At 41.6% G+C, this 16309-nt stretch overlaps 1 protein-coding gene across 2 annotated transcripts in view; it reads left to right on the plus strand.

The window, feature by feature from the left end:
- Positions 1–315: 315 nt before the first annotated feature.
- Positions 316–16309, plus strand: part of LOC110520491 (amyloid-beta A4 protein) — a 54384-nt gene continuing 38390 nt past the window's right edge. The window contains exon 1 of one of the 2 annotated variants that reach the window (XM_090230273.1): positions 316–792. In XM_090230273.1, coding sequence (XP_090086399.1) covers positions 733–792 — 60 coding nt within the window. In that variant the 5' untranslated portion in view covers positions 316–732. The remainder of the gene's footprint in view (positions 793–16309) is intronic. The other variant, XM_090230274.1, reaches the window with a different exon arrangement.

The raw sequence follows: 16309 nt of genomic DNA on the forward strand, positions 1-16309 counted from the left end.
AACTAATTTAAAGTGGTGCCCACATACACTATATACACAAAAGTATCAGTTATTTTTTTGACCATTGTAATTGAAAAAAAAATAACAGTAAGGTACTTAATATTAAATAGGCTGTCATTGTAAATAATAATTGGTTCTTAAATGACTTGCCTAGTTAAATAAAGGTTAAATTAAACAATAAAAAAATCTATATAATGATTTGCTATTGCGTTAAAACTGCTGCATTTTGGGATTGCCTAATTCTTTTAGGATTGTGAAATTTGGTTTTAGTGGTATGTATGTCTTTGTGTTTGTGTGTGTCATCAGAACTAGCCTATAGGGACATTTCATAAACAAAGATGAATGAGAGCAGATTAAAGCAGCAGAGGAAACCTTCATGTTTGTAGGGGACAGAGGGGGCTAAAAAGATCTTTCTCTATAAAAGTGTATATAAAGTGTATGACTACGTGTGTTAAACATCTGCTCATTTCCGCCAATATCCCACAATCGGAGCTGGCTGCAGTCCTCACTCCCTCAAGTTTCTTCCCATAGGCTAGCCTATTCTCTCGGGCCGCAATCACACACTATTGGCCGGGTCAGGTGACAGGCTTTGGGGAAGCTGGCCAGCCTCGTTCTCGCTTTCCATCATTTAACACGCCATCGCCAACCGGGAGTGCACGGGAACAGGATAGAGCATCGGATTTATCGGAATATTTTCCAGATATTGGACAAAACTGATTTAGGGTCAACGGCATGGGCGAGCGAACGGCATTTCTGCTGTTATGGGTTGCGACCTTGACGCTGGCATCTGAGGTAAGAAAAGGGGAGAACAGGTCATCAGCGTTCTTCGTGTATCGGGCAAAGCACGAACCTCCATAAGCTAGTTCCCGTCCCTGTAGCAGCGGAGGATGAGGGTGAACTGAAGGCAGGAGGAGTGAAAATAACGGAATTCAGACCCACGGTGAATCAGGATTGCATTTGGAGGCAGAAAGAAATGTTACTAAATTACAAAATTCCACAATGTTTTTAAGGCACTATACGCTAAACACCATAGGTTTTAATGCGATTACTAGGCTACATTTCTCATCTTGTTCCAACCACTCCATATTTCTGCTAATTGCAGCCTGCGTAGTAGTGTCGAAAATAGCTTGTTTTTATCTCCCTCATAGCCTTAACTAGCTTTGGAGTGGAATATCCAAATGCGTAAAGCAAAAACGTTCAACATTTATTTTTCGGCCTATAATTGCCCTACCGTTGAATCTGTCAACGACACTGGATTGACAGTTAGGCACTAGATTACAGGGACCTGGAATGATAAAATAAAGTATTGGTCCGTTTCTCTACTGACAGACTACTCATTTAAGCCTATATGCGAAAATGTTAGGGCCTAGCTATATTGTGAGATTGCGTTGTTTCAATGGTGGTAAACGTATGCTGGCGTGTATGAATTAGTTGGAGTCCGCTGCAAAACGTTTCGTCTGTTACAAAACGTTATGCAACGGAAACAATTTACCAGTTACTCTAGGAAGCAAACAGAGCAAAAAAAACGGGGAGGGACATAACAGATTTTGTCCAATAGAAAATATAGCTTCCGTTGCAAAACGTTTTCCGTTTGGAGTAAACAATTTCCTTTGCTAAATGTTTTTGCAACGGAATTTGACTAATGAATACACCCCGCATTTTGTATTTTTCAAGGGTGTGTGATCCTTTTCAGGAATATTGAACAGATTAGGCTAGACACGCGTTTAGCCCTGATAAACAACATAATTAAGCCTACGGACCATAAAACAGTATATTATCATTTTAAGGTGGTCGACCGGTTCAACTGCAAACGACGCTGCAACCCATGGGTTATCCATGGGAATATCAATACCCCCCCCCAAAAAAATCGGTGCCTAAAATTAACCTACCATGAAAATGCAATTCTATTGCAATGATAGGCTATCTGCTTATCAACATCAAATGAAGGACCAACAAGTTACATCCTTTGGGCATTTTACACTTTAGCCTTAACTAGCGTAGGGCCTCCCAGTGAGCACGTCCGACACCTGATGTACATGGACATTGAAAAGTTGTAAAAATGTGTTCCGTCCACCCTGGCCTTGATTTCAATGTCCACAGACGTCCGGCCCAGACCGGCCTCGATTTGTACCGATCATAGACATTTATGATTTGGTTCTGACAATAATAGATGTCTTTGTTTCACAAGTTTGGACAGCACAGTACAGTAGAGCATAGCAGAGTAATAATTAGGTACAGTAAATGTGTATTTTCCACATCCAGAAACGACATTGTTTCATCTTTCGCTCAGAGCCAAAAATCAACCCGTTTATAATCTTTGTATGTATGTATGTCTTTTCAACATAATTTTGCTCACTGGGTTACTACAAATGCTGTGACCCATTTTCAAATCTCTATGTTAGATTCACATAGCAGGGTTTAATTTAGTCTATAAATCAGTTTGTGCCTACTCCTTTTGAGAGTAAGGACACATTGTTGCTTCTCTGATACAAGGAAATATAGAACTGCTGTGCATATGGATACTTATTGAACAGACATTAACATGATACAATGTTGCATTTGCCACATAACCGGCCAGTGGATGCTGGTGGGTTATGTGGAGTGGAGAATGGAAAAGAGTGAAGCTTGACACAAGCAAGATGGCGTCAGTGCTGCAGTGCTGAGATGCACGGTGGCTAGACGGCACTGAAGAGGTTGCTGTTTTTAACAGCGCATTATTCGATTTTAGAGTTATGACACAGCATCAAATTGTCTATGTTCGTGAGTAAAGCCTCAAAATGGGCCTGGGTCGATAGTAGTAGCTTATGTTGCATCTAGACTGTTTTACGCTATTCCTTGGTGCCTTGACTGTAAGCATAAAACCAACAGGATAATTGCACTGTAAACTAGTAAACAAAGTGTGCATACCAGAAGAGTCGGTCAACCCCGACATGCTAAAAGACATGGACAAGTCTCTGTTTGACAGCTGCTCTATTAGGAACATAAAACAAAGTGTTTAAAGTTTTCTTATCTTTATATCATTTTGAAGGTGTTTAGGGAAATAATAGTCTACTTTGGTTGCAGTGTGTGTTCGTACATATGTTTGTTTTGTGTAGCTGTAACTGATGGAGAAAGAAAAGCACAACTGTAGGCACATTTTACTTGGCCACACCAAGTAGCCTAATCATTAGCAACATCACCAATAAAAACCCAATCTGGCCTCCCGAGTGGCGCAGCGGTCCAAGGCTCGGCATCACTACAGCCTGCGGTTCGATCCCAGGCTGTGTCACAACCGGTCACGGAAGTCCCAAATGGCGGCGCACAATTGGCCCAGCGTTGTCCGGGTTTGGCCGCCATTCTAAATAAGAATTGATTCTGACTTGCCGATGTGAAATGGCTAGCTAGTTAGCGGTGGTGCGTGCTAATAGTGTTTCAGTCGGTGACGTCACTCGCTCTGAGACCTAGAAGTAGTTGTTCCCTTTGCCCTGCAAGGGCCGTGGCTTTTGTGGCGCGATGGGTAACGATGCTTCGAGGGTGACGGTTGTTGATGTGTGCAGAGGGTCCCTGGTTCGAGCCCAGGTTGGGGCGAGAAGAGGGACGGAAGTAATACTGTTACATTGATGCTGTTGACCCGGATCACTGGTTGCTGTGGAAAAGGAGGAGGTCAAAAGGGGGGTGAGTGTAACCGATGTGAAATGGCTAGCTAGTTAGCAGGGTGCGTGCTAATAGTGTTTCAATCTGTGACTTCACTCGCTCGGAGACCTAGAAGTAGTTGTTCCTTTTCCCCTTGCTCTGCAAGGGTCCGCGGCTTTTGTGGCGCGATGGGTAACGATGCTTCGTGAGTGACTGTGGTTGATGTACGAGGGACGGAAACTATACCGTTACACCTACTTGCATAAAGGTTACACAAACACACACTGACTACAAAGTTATTTTGTTGCCATTTACATACGTCCCCGTTTACCAGGGACTGTAGTTGTCTCGCACACCTTCAGTGCTGGTCATAAAAAGTGCTAGCTAGCTCATGGATGCAAACAATGTTCTTCCCCAAAAACATAGCAAAACAACAATCGGTTTCAGTAGCTATAGTTAGCTAGATGTCATCTAAAATATCCCGAATTTATAAGACAGTTCTTATTTGATTAATGGGGGTCGGACACATCTATGTAAAGCTAGCCACAATAAGGATTAGCCACAGTAGTGGACTTTGCGGTTAGCCTTCAAAATAAATGTATGTCTTTGACAGTGAAGCAAGTAAATACGAATAGTAGAATTATGCTATAATTGAATAGATCATGCTAAACGAGGTTGGAATGTTTTTTTTTTATATATATATATATATATATATATCTCAACTAAAGACAATATTTTGTTAATTAGACAAAAAAGTGTTGAAATCACACTGGATGTATTATACTTCAGAATTGCGTTGGGGGCATACTTATTTCACTCAAATCAAATATATTTCTCACATACACATGGTTAGCAGGTGTTAATGCAAGTGTAGAGAAATGTTTGTGCTTCTAGTTCCAACAGTGCAGTAATATCTAACAAGTAATATAACCTAAAAATGTCACTTACTCTTATACACACAAGTGTAAAGGAATGAATACGAATATGTAAATATAAATATATGAATGAGTGATGGCCGTAAGGCATAGTCAAGATTCAGTAGATATGAGATGAGAAATGTAGGGTATGTAAACATTATATAAAGTGGCATTGTTTTAAAGTGGCTAGTGATGCATTTAATTACATCAAGATGGCAAGATGCAGTAGATGGTATAGAGTACAGTATATACATATGAGATGAGAAATGTAGGGTAAGTAAACATTTATATAATATAAAGTGGCAAGTGATAAATTGATTACATACATTTTTCCATTATTAAAGTGGCTGGAGTTGAGTCAGTGTGTTGGCAGCAGCCCCTCAATGTTAGTGATGGCTGTTTAACAGTCTGATGGCCTTGAGGTAGAAGCTGTTATTCAGTCTCTCGGTCCCAGCTTTGATGCACCTGTACTGACCTCGCCTTCTGGATGATAGTGGGGTGAACAGACAGTGTGGTTGTTGTCCTTGATGAACTTTTTGTCCTTCCTGTGACATCGGGTGGTGTAGGTGTTCTGGAAGGCTGGTAGTGTGCCCCCGGTGATGCGTTGTGCAGACCTCACTACCCGCTGGAGAGCCTTATGGTTATGGGCGGAGCAGCTGCCGTACCAGGCGACGATGCAGACCGACAGGATGCTCTCGATTGTGCATCTGTAAAAGTTTGTTTATTGTGACAAGCCAAATTTCTTCAGCCTCCTGAGGTTGAAGAGGCGCTGCTGCACCTTCACCACACTGTCTGTGTGGGTGGAACATTTCAGTTTGTCCTTGATGTGTACGCCGAGGAACTTAACTCTCCACCCTCTCCACTACTGTCCTGTCAATGTAGATAGGGGGGTGCTCCCTCTACTGTTTCCTGAAGGCCACGATCATCTCCTTTATTTTGTTGACATTGAGTGTGAGGTTATTTTCCTGACACCACACTCCGAGGGCCCTCACCTCCTCCCTGTAAGCCGTCTCGCCGTTGTTGGTAATCAAGCCTACCACTGTAGTGTCGTCTGCAAACTTGATGATTGAGTTGGAGGCATGCATGGCCACGCAGTCGTAGGTGAACAGGGAGTAGGGCTGAGAACTCACCCTTGTGGGACCCAGTGTTGAGGATCAGCGGGGTGGAGATGTCGGCCCGTCAGGAAGTCCAGGACCCAGTTGCACAGGGCGGGATCGAGACCCCGAGTTGCGAGCTAGATGATGAGTTTGGAGTGTACTATGGTGTTAAAATCTATTATTTTTTTTTGTATTTTTTTTTGTATTTTTTTTGTTGTTGAATTTTACCCCTTTTTTCTCCCCAATTTCGTGGTATCCAATTGTTGTAGTAGCTACTATCTTGTCTCATCGCTACAATTCCCGTACGGGCTCGGGAGAGACGAAGGTTGAAAGTCATGCGTCCTCCGATACACAACCCAACCGCACTGCTTCTTAACACAGCACGCATCCAACCCGGAAGCCAGCCGCACCAATGCGCCGGAGGAAACACCGTGCACCTGGCCACCTTGGTTAGCGCACACTGCGCCCAGCCCGCCACAGGAGTCGCTGGTGCGCAATGAGACACCCCTACCGACCAAGCCCTCCCTACCCCGGGCGACGCTAGGCCAATTGTGCGTCGCCCCACGGACCTCCCGGTCGCGGCCGGTTACGACAGAGCCTGGGCGCGAACCCAGGAACTCTGATGGCACAGCTGGCGCTGCAGTACAGCGCCCTTAACCACTGCGCCACCCGGGAGGCCTGGTGTTAAATTCTGAGCTGTAATCGATGAACAGCATAGGTATTCCTCTTAGCCAGATGGGTTATGGCTGTGTGATGGCGATTGCGTAGTCTGTGGATCTATTGGGGCAGTAAGCAAATTGGAGTGGGTCTAGGGTGTCAGGTAGGGTGGAGGTGATATGGTCCTTGACTAGTCTCTCAAAGCACTTCATGATGACGAAGTGAGTGCTACAGGGTGGTAGTCATTTAGCTCCGTTACCGTAGCTTTCTTGGGAACAGGAACAATGATGGCCCTCTTGAAGGATGTGGGGACAGCAGACTGGGATAAGGATTGATTGAATATGTCCGTAAACACACCAGCCAGCTGGTCTGTGCATTCTCTGAGGACGCGGCTAGGGATGCTGTCTGGGCCTGCAGCCTTGCGAGGGTTAACACGTTTAAATGTTTTACTCACGTAGGCTACAGTGAAGGAGAGCCCGCAGGTTTTGGTAGCGGGTTGTGGCACTGTAGTGTCCTCAAAGCGAGCAAAGAAGTTGTTTAGTCTGTCTGGGAGCAAGGCATCGTGATCCACGACAGGGCTGGTTTTTCTTTTGTAGTCCGTGATTGACTGTAGACCCTGCCACATACCTTTCATGTCTGAGCGGTTGAATTGCGACTCCACTTTGTCTCTGTATTAAGCCTCCTCAATGTACAGTTGATGTCGGAAGTTTACAAACATCTTTGCCAACTACATTTAAACTCAGTTTTTCATAATTCCTGACATTTAATCCCAGTAAAAAATCCCTGTTTTAGGTCAGTTAGGAGCACCACTTTATTTTAAGAATGTGAAATGTCGGAATAATAATAGTGATTTAATTATACTTGTATTTCTTTCATCACATTCCTTCCACAAGCTTCCCACAATAAGTTGGGTGAATTTTGGCCCATTCCTCCTGGCAGAGCTGGTGTATCTGAGTCAGGTTTGTAGGCCTCCTTGCTCGCAAATGCTTTTTCAGTTCTGCCCACACATTTTCTATAGGATTGAGGTCAGGAACTTGTGATGGCCACTCCAATACCTTGACTTTGTTATCCTTAAGCCATTTTGCCACAACTTTGGAAGTATGCTTGGGGTCATTGTCCATTTGGAAGAACCATTTGCATCCAAGCTTTCCTGATGTTGCTTCAATACGTCCACATAATTTTCCTGCCTCATGAAGCCATCTATTTTGGGAAGTGCACCAGTCCCTCCTGCAGCAAAGCACCCCCACAATATGATTCTGCCACCCCCGTGCTTCACGGTTGGGATGGCGTTCTCTGGCTTGCAAGCATCCCCCTTTTTCCTCCAAACGTAACGATGGTCATTATCATCAAACAGTTATTTTTGTTTCATCAGACCAGAGAACATTTATCCAAATAGTATGACCTATGTCCCCATGTGCAGTTGCAAACCGTAGTCTGGCTTTTTATGGCGGTTTTGGAGCAGTGGCTTCTTCCTTGCTGAGCAGCCTTTCACAAGGTCCTTTGCTGTTGTTCTGGGATTGATTTGCACTTTTCGCAATAAAGTACGTTCATCTCTAGGAGACAGAACGCGTCTCCTTCCTGAGCGGTATGACAGCTGCGTGGTCCCATGGTGTTTATACATGCGTACTATTGTTTGTACAGATGAATGTGGTACCTTCAGGCATTTGGAAATTGCTCCCAAGAATGAACCAGGCTTGTGGAGGTCTACAATTTTCTTTCTGCGGTCTTGGCTGATTTCTTTTGATTTTCCCATGATGTCAAGCAAGAGGCACTGAGTTTGAAGGTCGGACTTGAAATACATCCACAGGTACACCTCCAATTGACTCAAATTATGTCAATTAGCCTATCAGAGCTTCTAAAGCCATTATATATTTTTCTGAAATTTTTAAAGCTGTTTAAAGGCACAGTCAACTTAGTGTATGTTAACTTCTGACCCACTGGAATTGTGACACAGTGAATTATAAGTGAAATAATCTGTCTGTACACAATTGTTGGAAAAATGACTTGTCATGCACAAAATAGATGTCCTAACCGACTTGCCAAAACTATAGTTTGTTTACATGAAATTTGTGGAGTGGTTGAAAACGAGTTTTAATGACTCCAACCTAAGTGTATGTTAACTTCCGACTTCAACTAGTTATCTCATTAAGTCTGGTAAGCCTCCATATATGCAATGGTTCTAATGTGTCCATGATATTTGTAATTTCCCAAATGGCTTGAAGGTGTTTTCATTTATGATCCGTTGGGGTACTTAAAACTGTATTTTAATCTCCCACCATAATAATAGTCATTTGTTGCTTGTGAGCTCAATAGATTAGTATATATCATATAGAAGAAGTGTGGATCATCATTATTTGGACCATATAGATTAATTAGCAACGTCTGTTTATCGTCCAATTGCATGTTTTAAAATGATCCACCTTCCTTTCCGATCTGTTTGGACAGTTTGCACATTCCGATCAAAATTGTTATTAATTAATATGATCACCCCTTTTGAGTTTCTTTGCCCATGACAGAAATATATTTCTCCCTCCCAGTCCTTTTTCCATATAACCTCATCTGTAATTGGAGAGTGAGTTTCCTGTAAACAATAGATATTATGTTCCTTCTCTTTGAGCCAGGTAAAGACTGATTATAAAAATGACAATCTGCTAAGCCATTACAATTATAACTAGGTATACTTATTTCACCACTTACCTTAATGCGATACAAGGTTCAATATTACTTACCATAATATATGCCTGTAAACGTACTACCAAAAAGTAGTAGACGCCTAGAATTGATCCACGCTTACCAATACCACCAGTATCAATGTCTGACATCTACCCATGTAGCTGTACCATAATATATGCACTGCTAAACATGCTGCAACTGACTCTAAGTAAACCTCCAATTGTCTTGCAAACGCCTCCCCCATCCCAGAAGGGGGTGTTGTCCCTGATACTGTCATACCACCACCGTACCCATAACACACCTTTAGCGTCCTAAAACACACCTTCAACCGCCGATTGGCATGGTCCAGGTAAGAAATCAGGACTGTCCCATAAACTTGTTTCTATGCTGCCACCCCTCAAGCGCCCAGCCATAAACCCTATAAGCCTATGGCATGACCACGAGAGGAGAGTCATCTTTAGGAATTAGCCACATAACAAATAAAAAAACGGAGTGAATGAATATAAATAAATACATTCGGTAGTACTGAGGACAATAAGACCTAATAAACAAATACCCAGACAACAGCAAAATGTGGAACATAATACTACTAACAATAATAAATGATTATATCCTCATTACTGTCATAAAAACAGTGATGCATAAATATCCATATACAGCTGCTCATTATTGGCTCACTTTGCAAGTTGGCAGTTGTCAAATACAACAAAGGAAAGCCAAATTCTGCTGAAAATGCTAGGCTCACTAATTCACATCCCTACAATCACAATGGAGGAAAGACATTCCTTCATTTCATTAGATCAGAATGTCAGTAAAATGAGATGAATAAATTGAAAACATGTTGTTAATTTCATCCTTGTTGATATTCTAGCATTGCAAATATAATTTGAGGAATCTGCAATAACTGATGGGTATCTGATTTATACATCCCAAGACCCTTGAAAATAATACATAATCCTAATGTATAATTGCCCTTGACACTTAAGGACAAATAGGGAAAAATAATAATTAAACAATATATGCAGAAATTGTAATTATAGTGATTTGTTGTATATCGTAACTTTAGATCTTTATAAAATATGATTCCAGGACATCCCCCTTTTGCACCAGAGTCGCTGTTCCAACGCTGTTCTACAAAACGTGGAAAAGGTGTGGAGGGAGAAAGCTAGAGCGTAGACAAAAGAAATAAGATCAAAATTGTCCGGCACCATGGGAAAACATTATGGCCTGTTAGTGGACTAATCCACTGCGGAGGCAGCGGTTATGGCACACGAGACACCTGTTAGTGGACTAATCCACTGCGGAGGCAGCGGTTATGGCATAGCAATATCACCAGAAGTACATTTACCGTTAATTCTGATCATTTCTAATCTACGTTTGTTTGGTTACTGTAATTTTGTTAATGCATTCGATATATTATTATTACAGTCTTACTGTTTTCACTGTAGGAGTTGACATGTTGTTTGCAGAGCGTACAACCTAGGTGACACTTGTGAGAAAAGTTTAGATTATTTAATTCCATTTACGAGATGTCAATTTATTAATAGTTTTCTGTTTGGAGTGCTCCTGTCAATCTTAAGGAAGGAAGCGCACCTGATTACGCATAGAACTAGGCCTAGGCTACGTGGTCTGCGTGCAAATGTAGACCTATAAATGTGTCTATGTGTGCCCTATTTATGAGGAGTATTTCTGTCTGTAATAAAGTCTTTTTGTGGGGAAAAAATCATTCTGATTGGCTGAGCCTGGCTCCCAAATGGGTAGACCTATGCCAACCCAGTCATGTGAAATCCATAGATGAATTAAGGCATAATGAATTTATTTAAATGTACTGATTTCCTTCTATGAACTGTAACTCAGTAAAATCTTTGAAATTGTTGCATGTTGAGTTTTATTTTTGTTCAGTATAGTTGATTTTATTCTAGCATAGGGTGTATATATATGGAAAAAATACACATGTTGACCAATCGATTGGTCGAAAGAACAGACGACTCTCAAGATTTTTTTTTAGTCGGGGACAGCCCTATTGTAAGGGCTTTACTGATTTTGTTCGCGGCCTAGTAGTCTGATGGAGACAAAAAACAACTGTTTTTACCAAATATTGTTGTAATGCTGTGTATTAGGAACTAGCTTAACATACCAGAATTACTCAGTCATGTTGTAACCTTTGATTCCCTGAAGAGCTGGTTGTTTATGTACAGCTTATCCAATACTAAGCGCACATTCTGTTTCTCTGCTCTGTCTTTTGAAAATGGGATAAAGGATGCGTTGTCTCTCTTATTTCATGGGGGAGTTTTTCGTTGATAGAGAATGGTGTGCCCTTCAACTCCCTACCCCTTTCCAACACGGCCACCTTCATCTTGTAATGTGAGAGTCTAGCAAGAATGGGTCAGGGTTTCTGGGGAACCCTTTGGCCAAAACAATGCGGCCTTTGGAAATCAATTTTATCCACCTGTTTGTTGGCCATTTTTAAGATTGTTTAGTAAAATCCTTCACCTTTTCTTCATTTTCATTCTCTTTCACTAACTTTATGACTTTGTCATGCTTCTGCATTTTTAGGTCAAGTAGCTCCACTTTCATTTTAGTATTATCACTCAGGAGTTTTGTCATTGATTTTAGGGAGTCTGTCGCTTTCAAACCTTTGTTTTCAGTCCTTATTTCTTCCGTTCATTTGTTGCTGTTATCCATTCCTACCTTGAGGGCCTCGATGTCCTCCATTACTCCGGGCTGTAGATCAAGCTGTTGAGGCCTTATGTACATGCTTGCCGTCAATGCACTGTCCTCTTCCATTGTTATGTTTGATTGTTTGGAAGGACGTTTCTCCTCCTGTTTCGCTGGATTAAATAATCTCTCTTGGTCACTTTGTCAATTCGATATGCTTGAACAGCAAATCAATCTATAAAAAGTTCATAGTTTTCTGTTATCCGTAGTGTAATTAGTTATAGGCTAATTTCGCAGATTTTAAGATTCATTGGATGAGTTGTGCCCACCACGCCATCACATGCCACGTCATTTCCCCTCAGGGAAGGTGGTACTTACTCTCTGCTATAGTGCAGCCTCTCCTTGGGATGTCACCTTCCTGGAGATGGTGGGACCTGAAGTCAACTGTCTGTCACCTAGCTAGCTAGCTAGCTCTAGTCTCATGGTAGGCTATGGTTGGTACCAGAGTGCTAGTCAGCCAGTGGCAGGTATCAAATCCTGGCAGGGTTGGAACAAGACAAGTTACATAAACACAAGCTTCCTTTTTCCTAAGCACAACAGGCACTCAAGGTCTTAATGATGTGGAATGGGATTTCTGTTGTTACTCCTGTTACAACTGACCCCCTCAATAACAAGGACTTTTCTTGGGATTGTTTTACTGCTTGCATGTCACATACTGTGTAATGTTGAGTGACCAAAACCAGGCTGGTCTGTGGCTGATCATGGTCAATGGTACAGTTTAGAGGTCGAAACTGTTGCATATACACTGACTCTGTGTGCAATGAACGCAAGAGAAGTGACACAATTTCGTCCTGGTTAATATTGCCTCCTAACCTAACCTGGATTTCTTTTAGCTAAATATGCAGGTTTAAAAATATATACTTGTGTATTGATTTTAAGAAAGGCATTGATGTTTATGGTTAGGTACACGTTGGAGCAACGACAGTCCTTTTTCGCAAATGCGCACCGCATCGATTATATGCAACGCAGGACACGCTAGATAAACTAGTAATATCATCAACCATGTGTAATTAACTAGTGATTATGATTGATTGTTTTTTATAAGATAAGTTTAATGCTAGCTAGCAACTTACCTTGGCTTCTTACTGCATTAGCGTAACAGGCAGGCTCCTCGTGGAGTGCAATGTAAGGCAGGTGGTTAGAGCTTTGGACTAGTTAACTGTAAGGTTGCAAGATTGAATCCCCGAGCTGACAAGGTAAAAATCTGTCGTTCTGCCCTGAAAAAGGCAGTTAACCCACTGTTCCTAGGCCGTAATTGAAAATAAGAATGTGTTCTTAACTGACTTGCCTAGTTTAATAAAGATAAAATAAAAAAACGGCGTCCAAAAATACAGATTTCTGATTGTTATGAAAACTTGAAATCGGCCCTAATTAATCGGCCATTCCGATTAATTGGTCGACCTCTAGTACGGGTGCATGTACAATCTCTGTCCCATTCCCACTAACGCATCATCATGAGGATGTGACAAATGAGACTACTTCTTGAAAGTCCAATGTCTTGAGAAATGTTGGGACTGTATGAACAGTGGACTAATGAAAGAAATGCCAAAATATATAGGTGGATTTTTCCATGAATGGCAACTCCTGCATCAACCAGCACCTTAACCTAGTTCAGTGTGCTGACTCAGGCCTAGTGAATCTATGGTGAGTGTCTTCACTCCTGATGACCATGTGGTGAATTAAGATTCTAGAATGCACCAACACCTGCAACCCGGCTGATGCTGTCTCCCTTTCCGTTGCCATACCAAAATCGTTGCTGTTGACACCATCTTGGAAATGCTGCAGTACTCTCCCCATCGCATCAGTTGGTTCTGGCATCCCACTACCACCTCATAATATCAACATCCATTCAGGCTCCTTAATGGATGATAACTATGGTTCATGTTTGTGTTCCTCATGTCAGCCATGTTCCTCGAGGGCCCCTTACAATTAAACACAAATAAACTAGACAAAGACTTAATTAACCAGCAGTGTCAAAGAGCTTCCCTGCAGGTAGGCAAGGACTGTCCCCTACAAAAAACAAAATATTGTTTGATCGAGAGTCGTTGGTTCTTTTGAACAATCGATTGGTCCACATTTTCAAATGTGTATTTTTACAAATATAGACACACCCTGTGTTTGAATAAAATCAACTATATGTCGGCTACTTTGCCTGAAGCTTTAAGCACTGCCATTTCAAATTAAGACACACAAATTACTAAAGAGGGAGCCAGAGATCAATATAGGCTAACCAGAATATAGCCTGCCCGATGCTGCTGGTCTTCACAGATTCTGCCTTTAATCTCCTGAAGTTGCCGGTAATAGGCTACACCAGCGGTCGACAACCTTTTCCATTTGGAGTGCCAAGTTATGGTACAATTTCTACTGATTTGTTATATGCATCTTTTCTTAGAACAGATTCATTTCATTTATAAAAGTCTTCATATCTCAAAATCAATGTCATATGATTAATCAAATTATATCTAAGTTAAAATTATACAAATCTAAAACTAACATATATTGCCAATATGTAAAAAAAAATTGCTGACAAGCTGGACCCAAGTTAAAATAACTTTTAACTTGGGTCCAGCTTGAAACTGGTGCTAGCAAACTTGCTGCATTGTATAAAATATTCTAGGCCTCAGAGTTCCCTGGGGATATGAGCTCCGGACAGACAGACACAGCTGTAGGCTATTTGCGGAAGTGATAGTAAGTAATCAGGTATGCCTTTTTTATGGCATTTCCACCTGATCAGAACAATAAATGTTTTCCCCTTAAATACTGAGTTGTTATTGAAAGGGAGAGTGCTGGAAAGATTTTTCAAATAGGCTACGTTGAGGAACTATTGTCATTCTCTGTGAATTTAAAAACAGACTAGGCCTAGTTCTATGCGTAATCAGGTGCGTGTCCTTACTCAAGATTGACAGGAGCGCTCTAAACAAAAGACAATGAATAAATTGAAATGAAATAAACCAAAAATAAACATGGAATGAAATAAACCAAAACTTTTTCCTCAAGTGTCACCTAGGTTGTGCGCTCTGCAAACATGTCCACTCCTACAATGACATAGGGAAGACTGTAATAATATATTGAATGCATTAACAGAAATGACTGTAACCAAACCAACATTGTAGATGAGAAATGATAATTAACGGTAAATGTGTTACTGGTGTTGTCACGACTTCCGCCGACGTCGGCTCCTCTCCTTGTTTGTTCGGCGATCGACGTCACCGGCTTTCTAGCCATCGCCGCTCCATTTTTCATATTTCCATTTGTTTTGTCTTGTTCCATACACACCTGTGTTTCATTCCCTAATCACACTGCATGTATTTAGGACTCTGTTTCCCTCCATGTCTTCTTGTGAAATTGTATTTATGTTATGTGGGTATTGTTACGCGCCTTACTTTTTGTCTATGTTCCGTTTTTGGGCACGTTTATGTACTTTTGTTCTTTCGTTGGACCGGAATAAAAAGTGTGTCTGTTCACTTCACTCTGCTCTCTTGCACCTGAATTCGCCTCCAGTACAAACCCTTAACAGGTGTGCCATCTTCACAGCCTCCGCAATGGATTAGTCCACTCAGACAGGTGTCTTGTGTTCCATAATTAAAATATATATTTGCCACTACTCAACTGAAAAAATCTTGGTCAACCAAACAATCGACCAGTTGACTAAATGGGGTCAGCCCTAAGGTAGGCTATAACAAAACAACCACCTTGTGAGCGCAAACCAGACTCCCTGAATTCCACAGGGTGTTGGGTCAGACACATTAATAGCGTCTATTGAAAATGCTTGTTTCTTCACTGCTGCTGTAAGAAATTAAAGGGCAACATACAGTGCCTTCGGAAAGTATTCAGACCCCATCAGGGACTGGGAGACTAGTAAAGATCAAGGCAAAGATGAACAGAGCAAAGTACAGAGATCCTTGATGGAAAACCTGCTCCGGAGCTCTCGGGTCCTCCGACTGGGGCGAAGGTTCACCTTCCAACAGGACAATGATCCTAAGACAACACAGAAGTGGCTTTGGGACACGTCTCTGAATGTCCTTGAGTGGCCCAGGCAGGGTCCAGTCTTAAAGAGGATCTGCAGAGAAGAATGGGAGAATCCCCAAATACAGGTGTACTAAGCTTGTGGCGTCATACCCGAGAAGACTCAATCTGAAATCGGTGCCATAGGTGCTTCAACAAAGTACTGAGTAAAGGGTCGGAATACTTATGTTAATGTAATATCTCAGTTAATTAAAAAATAAATAAAAACAGTTTAATCAATATTAGAAAAAGGTTGTAACTTAACAAAAAGTCAAGGGGTCTGAAAACTTTCCCGAAGGCACTGTATGTGTCCATCTATAACACTTGCATTGCAGACAAAATGGAAACCATGAATATGAGGAGAAAATATATAGAATATACATCCAAGTTTGTGTGGTAATTTATCATTAACTGCTACACTACAGGCTGCAGAAATAACTAGGGCCTAGTTTTTTTAATGAGTATCATCAATCTAGGAAATGGATCGTTGTGTTTTTCTTTTCGCAGGCCATTTACCAGCAGAATGGCAGCAGGCTTCTGTTTTGTTAGTTTGCGGCATCCTTCTTTTCCGATGTGCGCGAGACAAAAAGGAGAGCCAGACGGCCAGCTACAATGAAACTTCCTCCCATT

Source organism: Oncorhynchus mykiss, chromosome 3 (assembly GCF_057628025.1).
Source record: "Oncorhynchus mykiss isolate SJ-2025 chromosome 3, ASM5762802v1, whole genome shotgun sequence".
NCBI classification, from domain to species: Eukaryota; Metazoa; Chordata; class Actinopteri; order Salmoniformes; family Salmonidae; genus Oncorhynchus; species Oncorhynchus mykiss.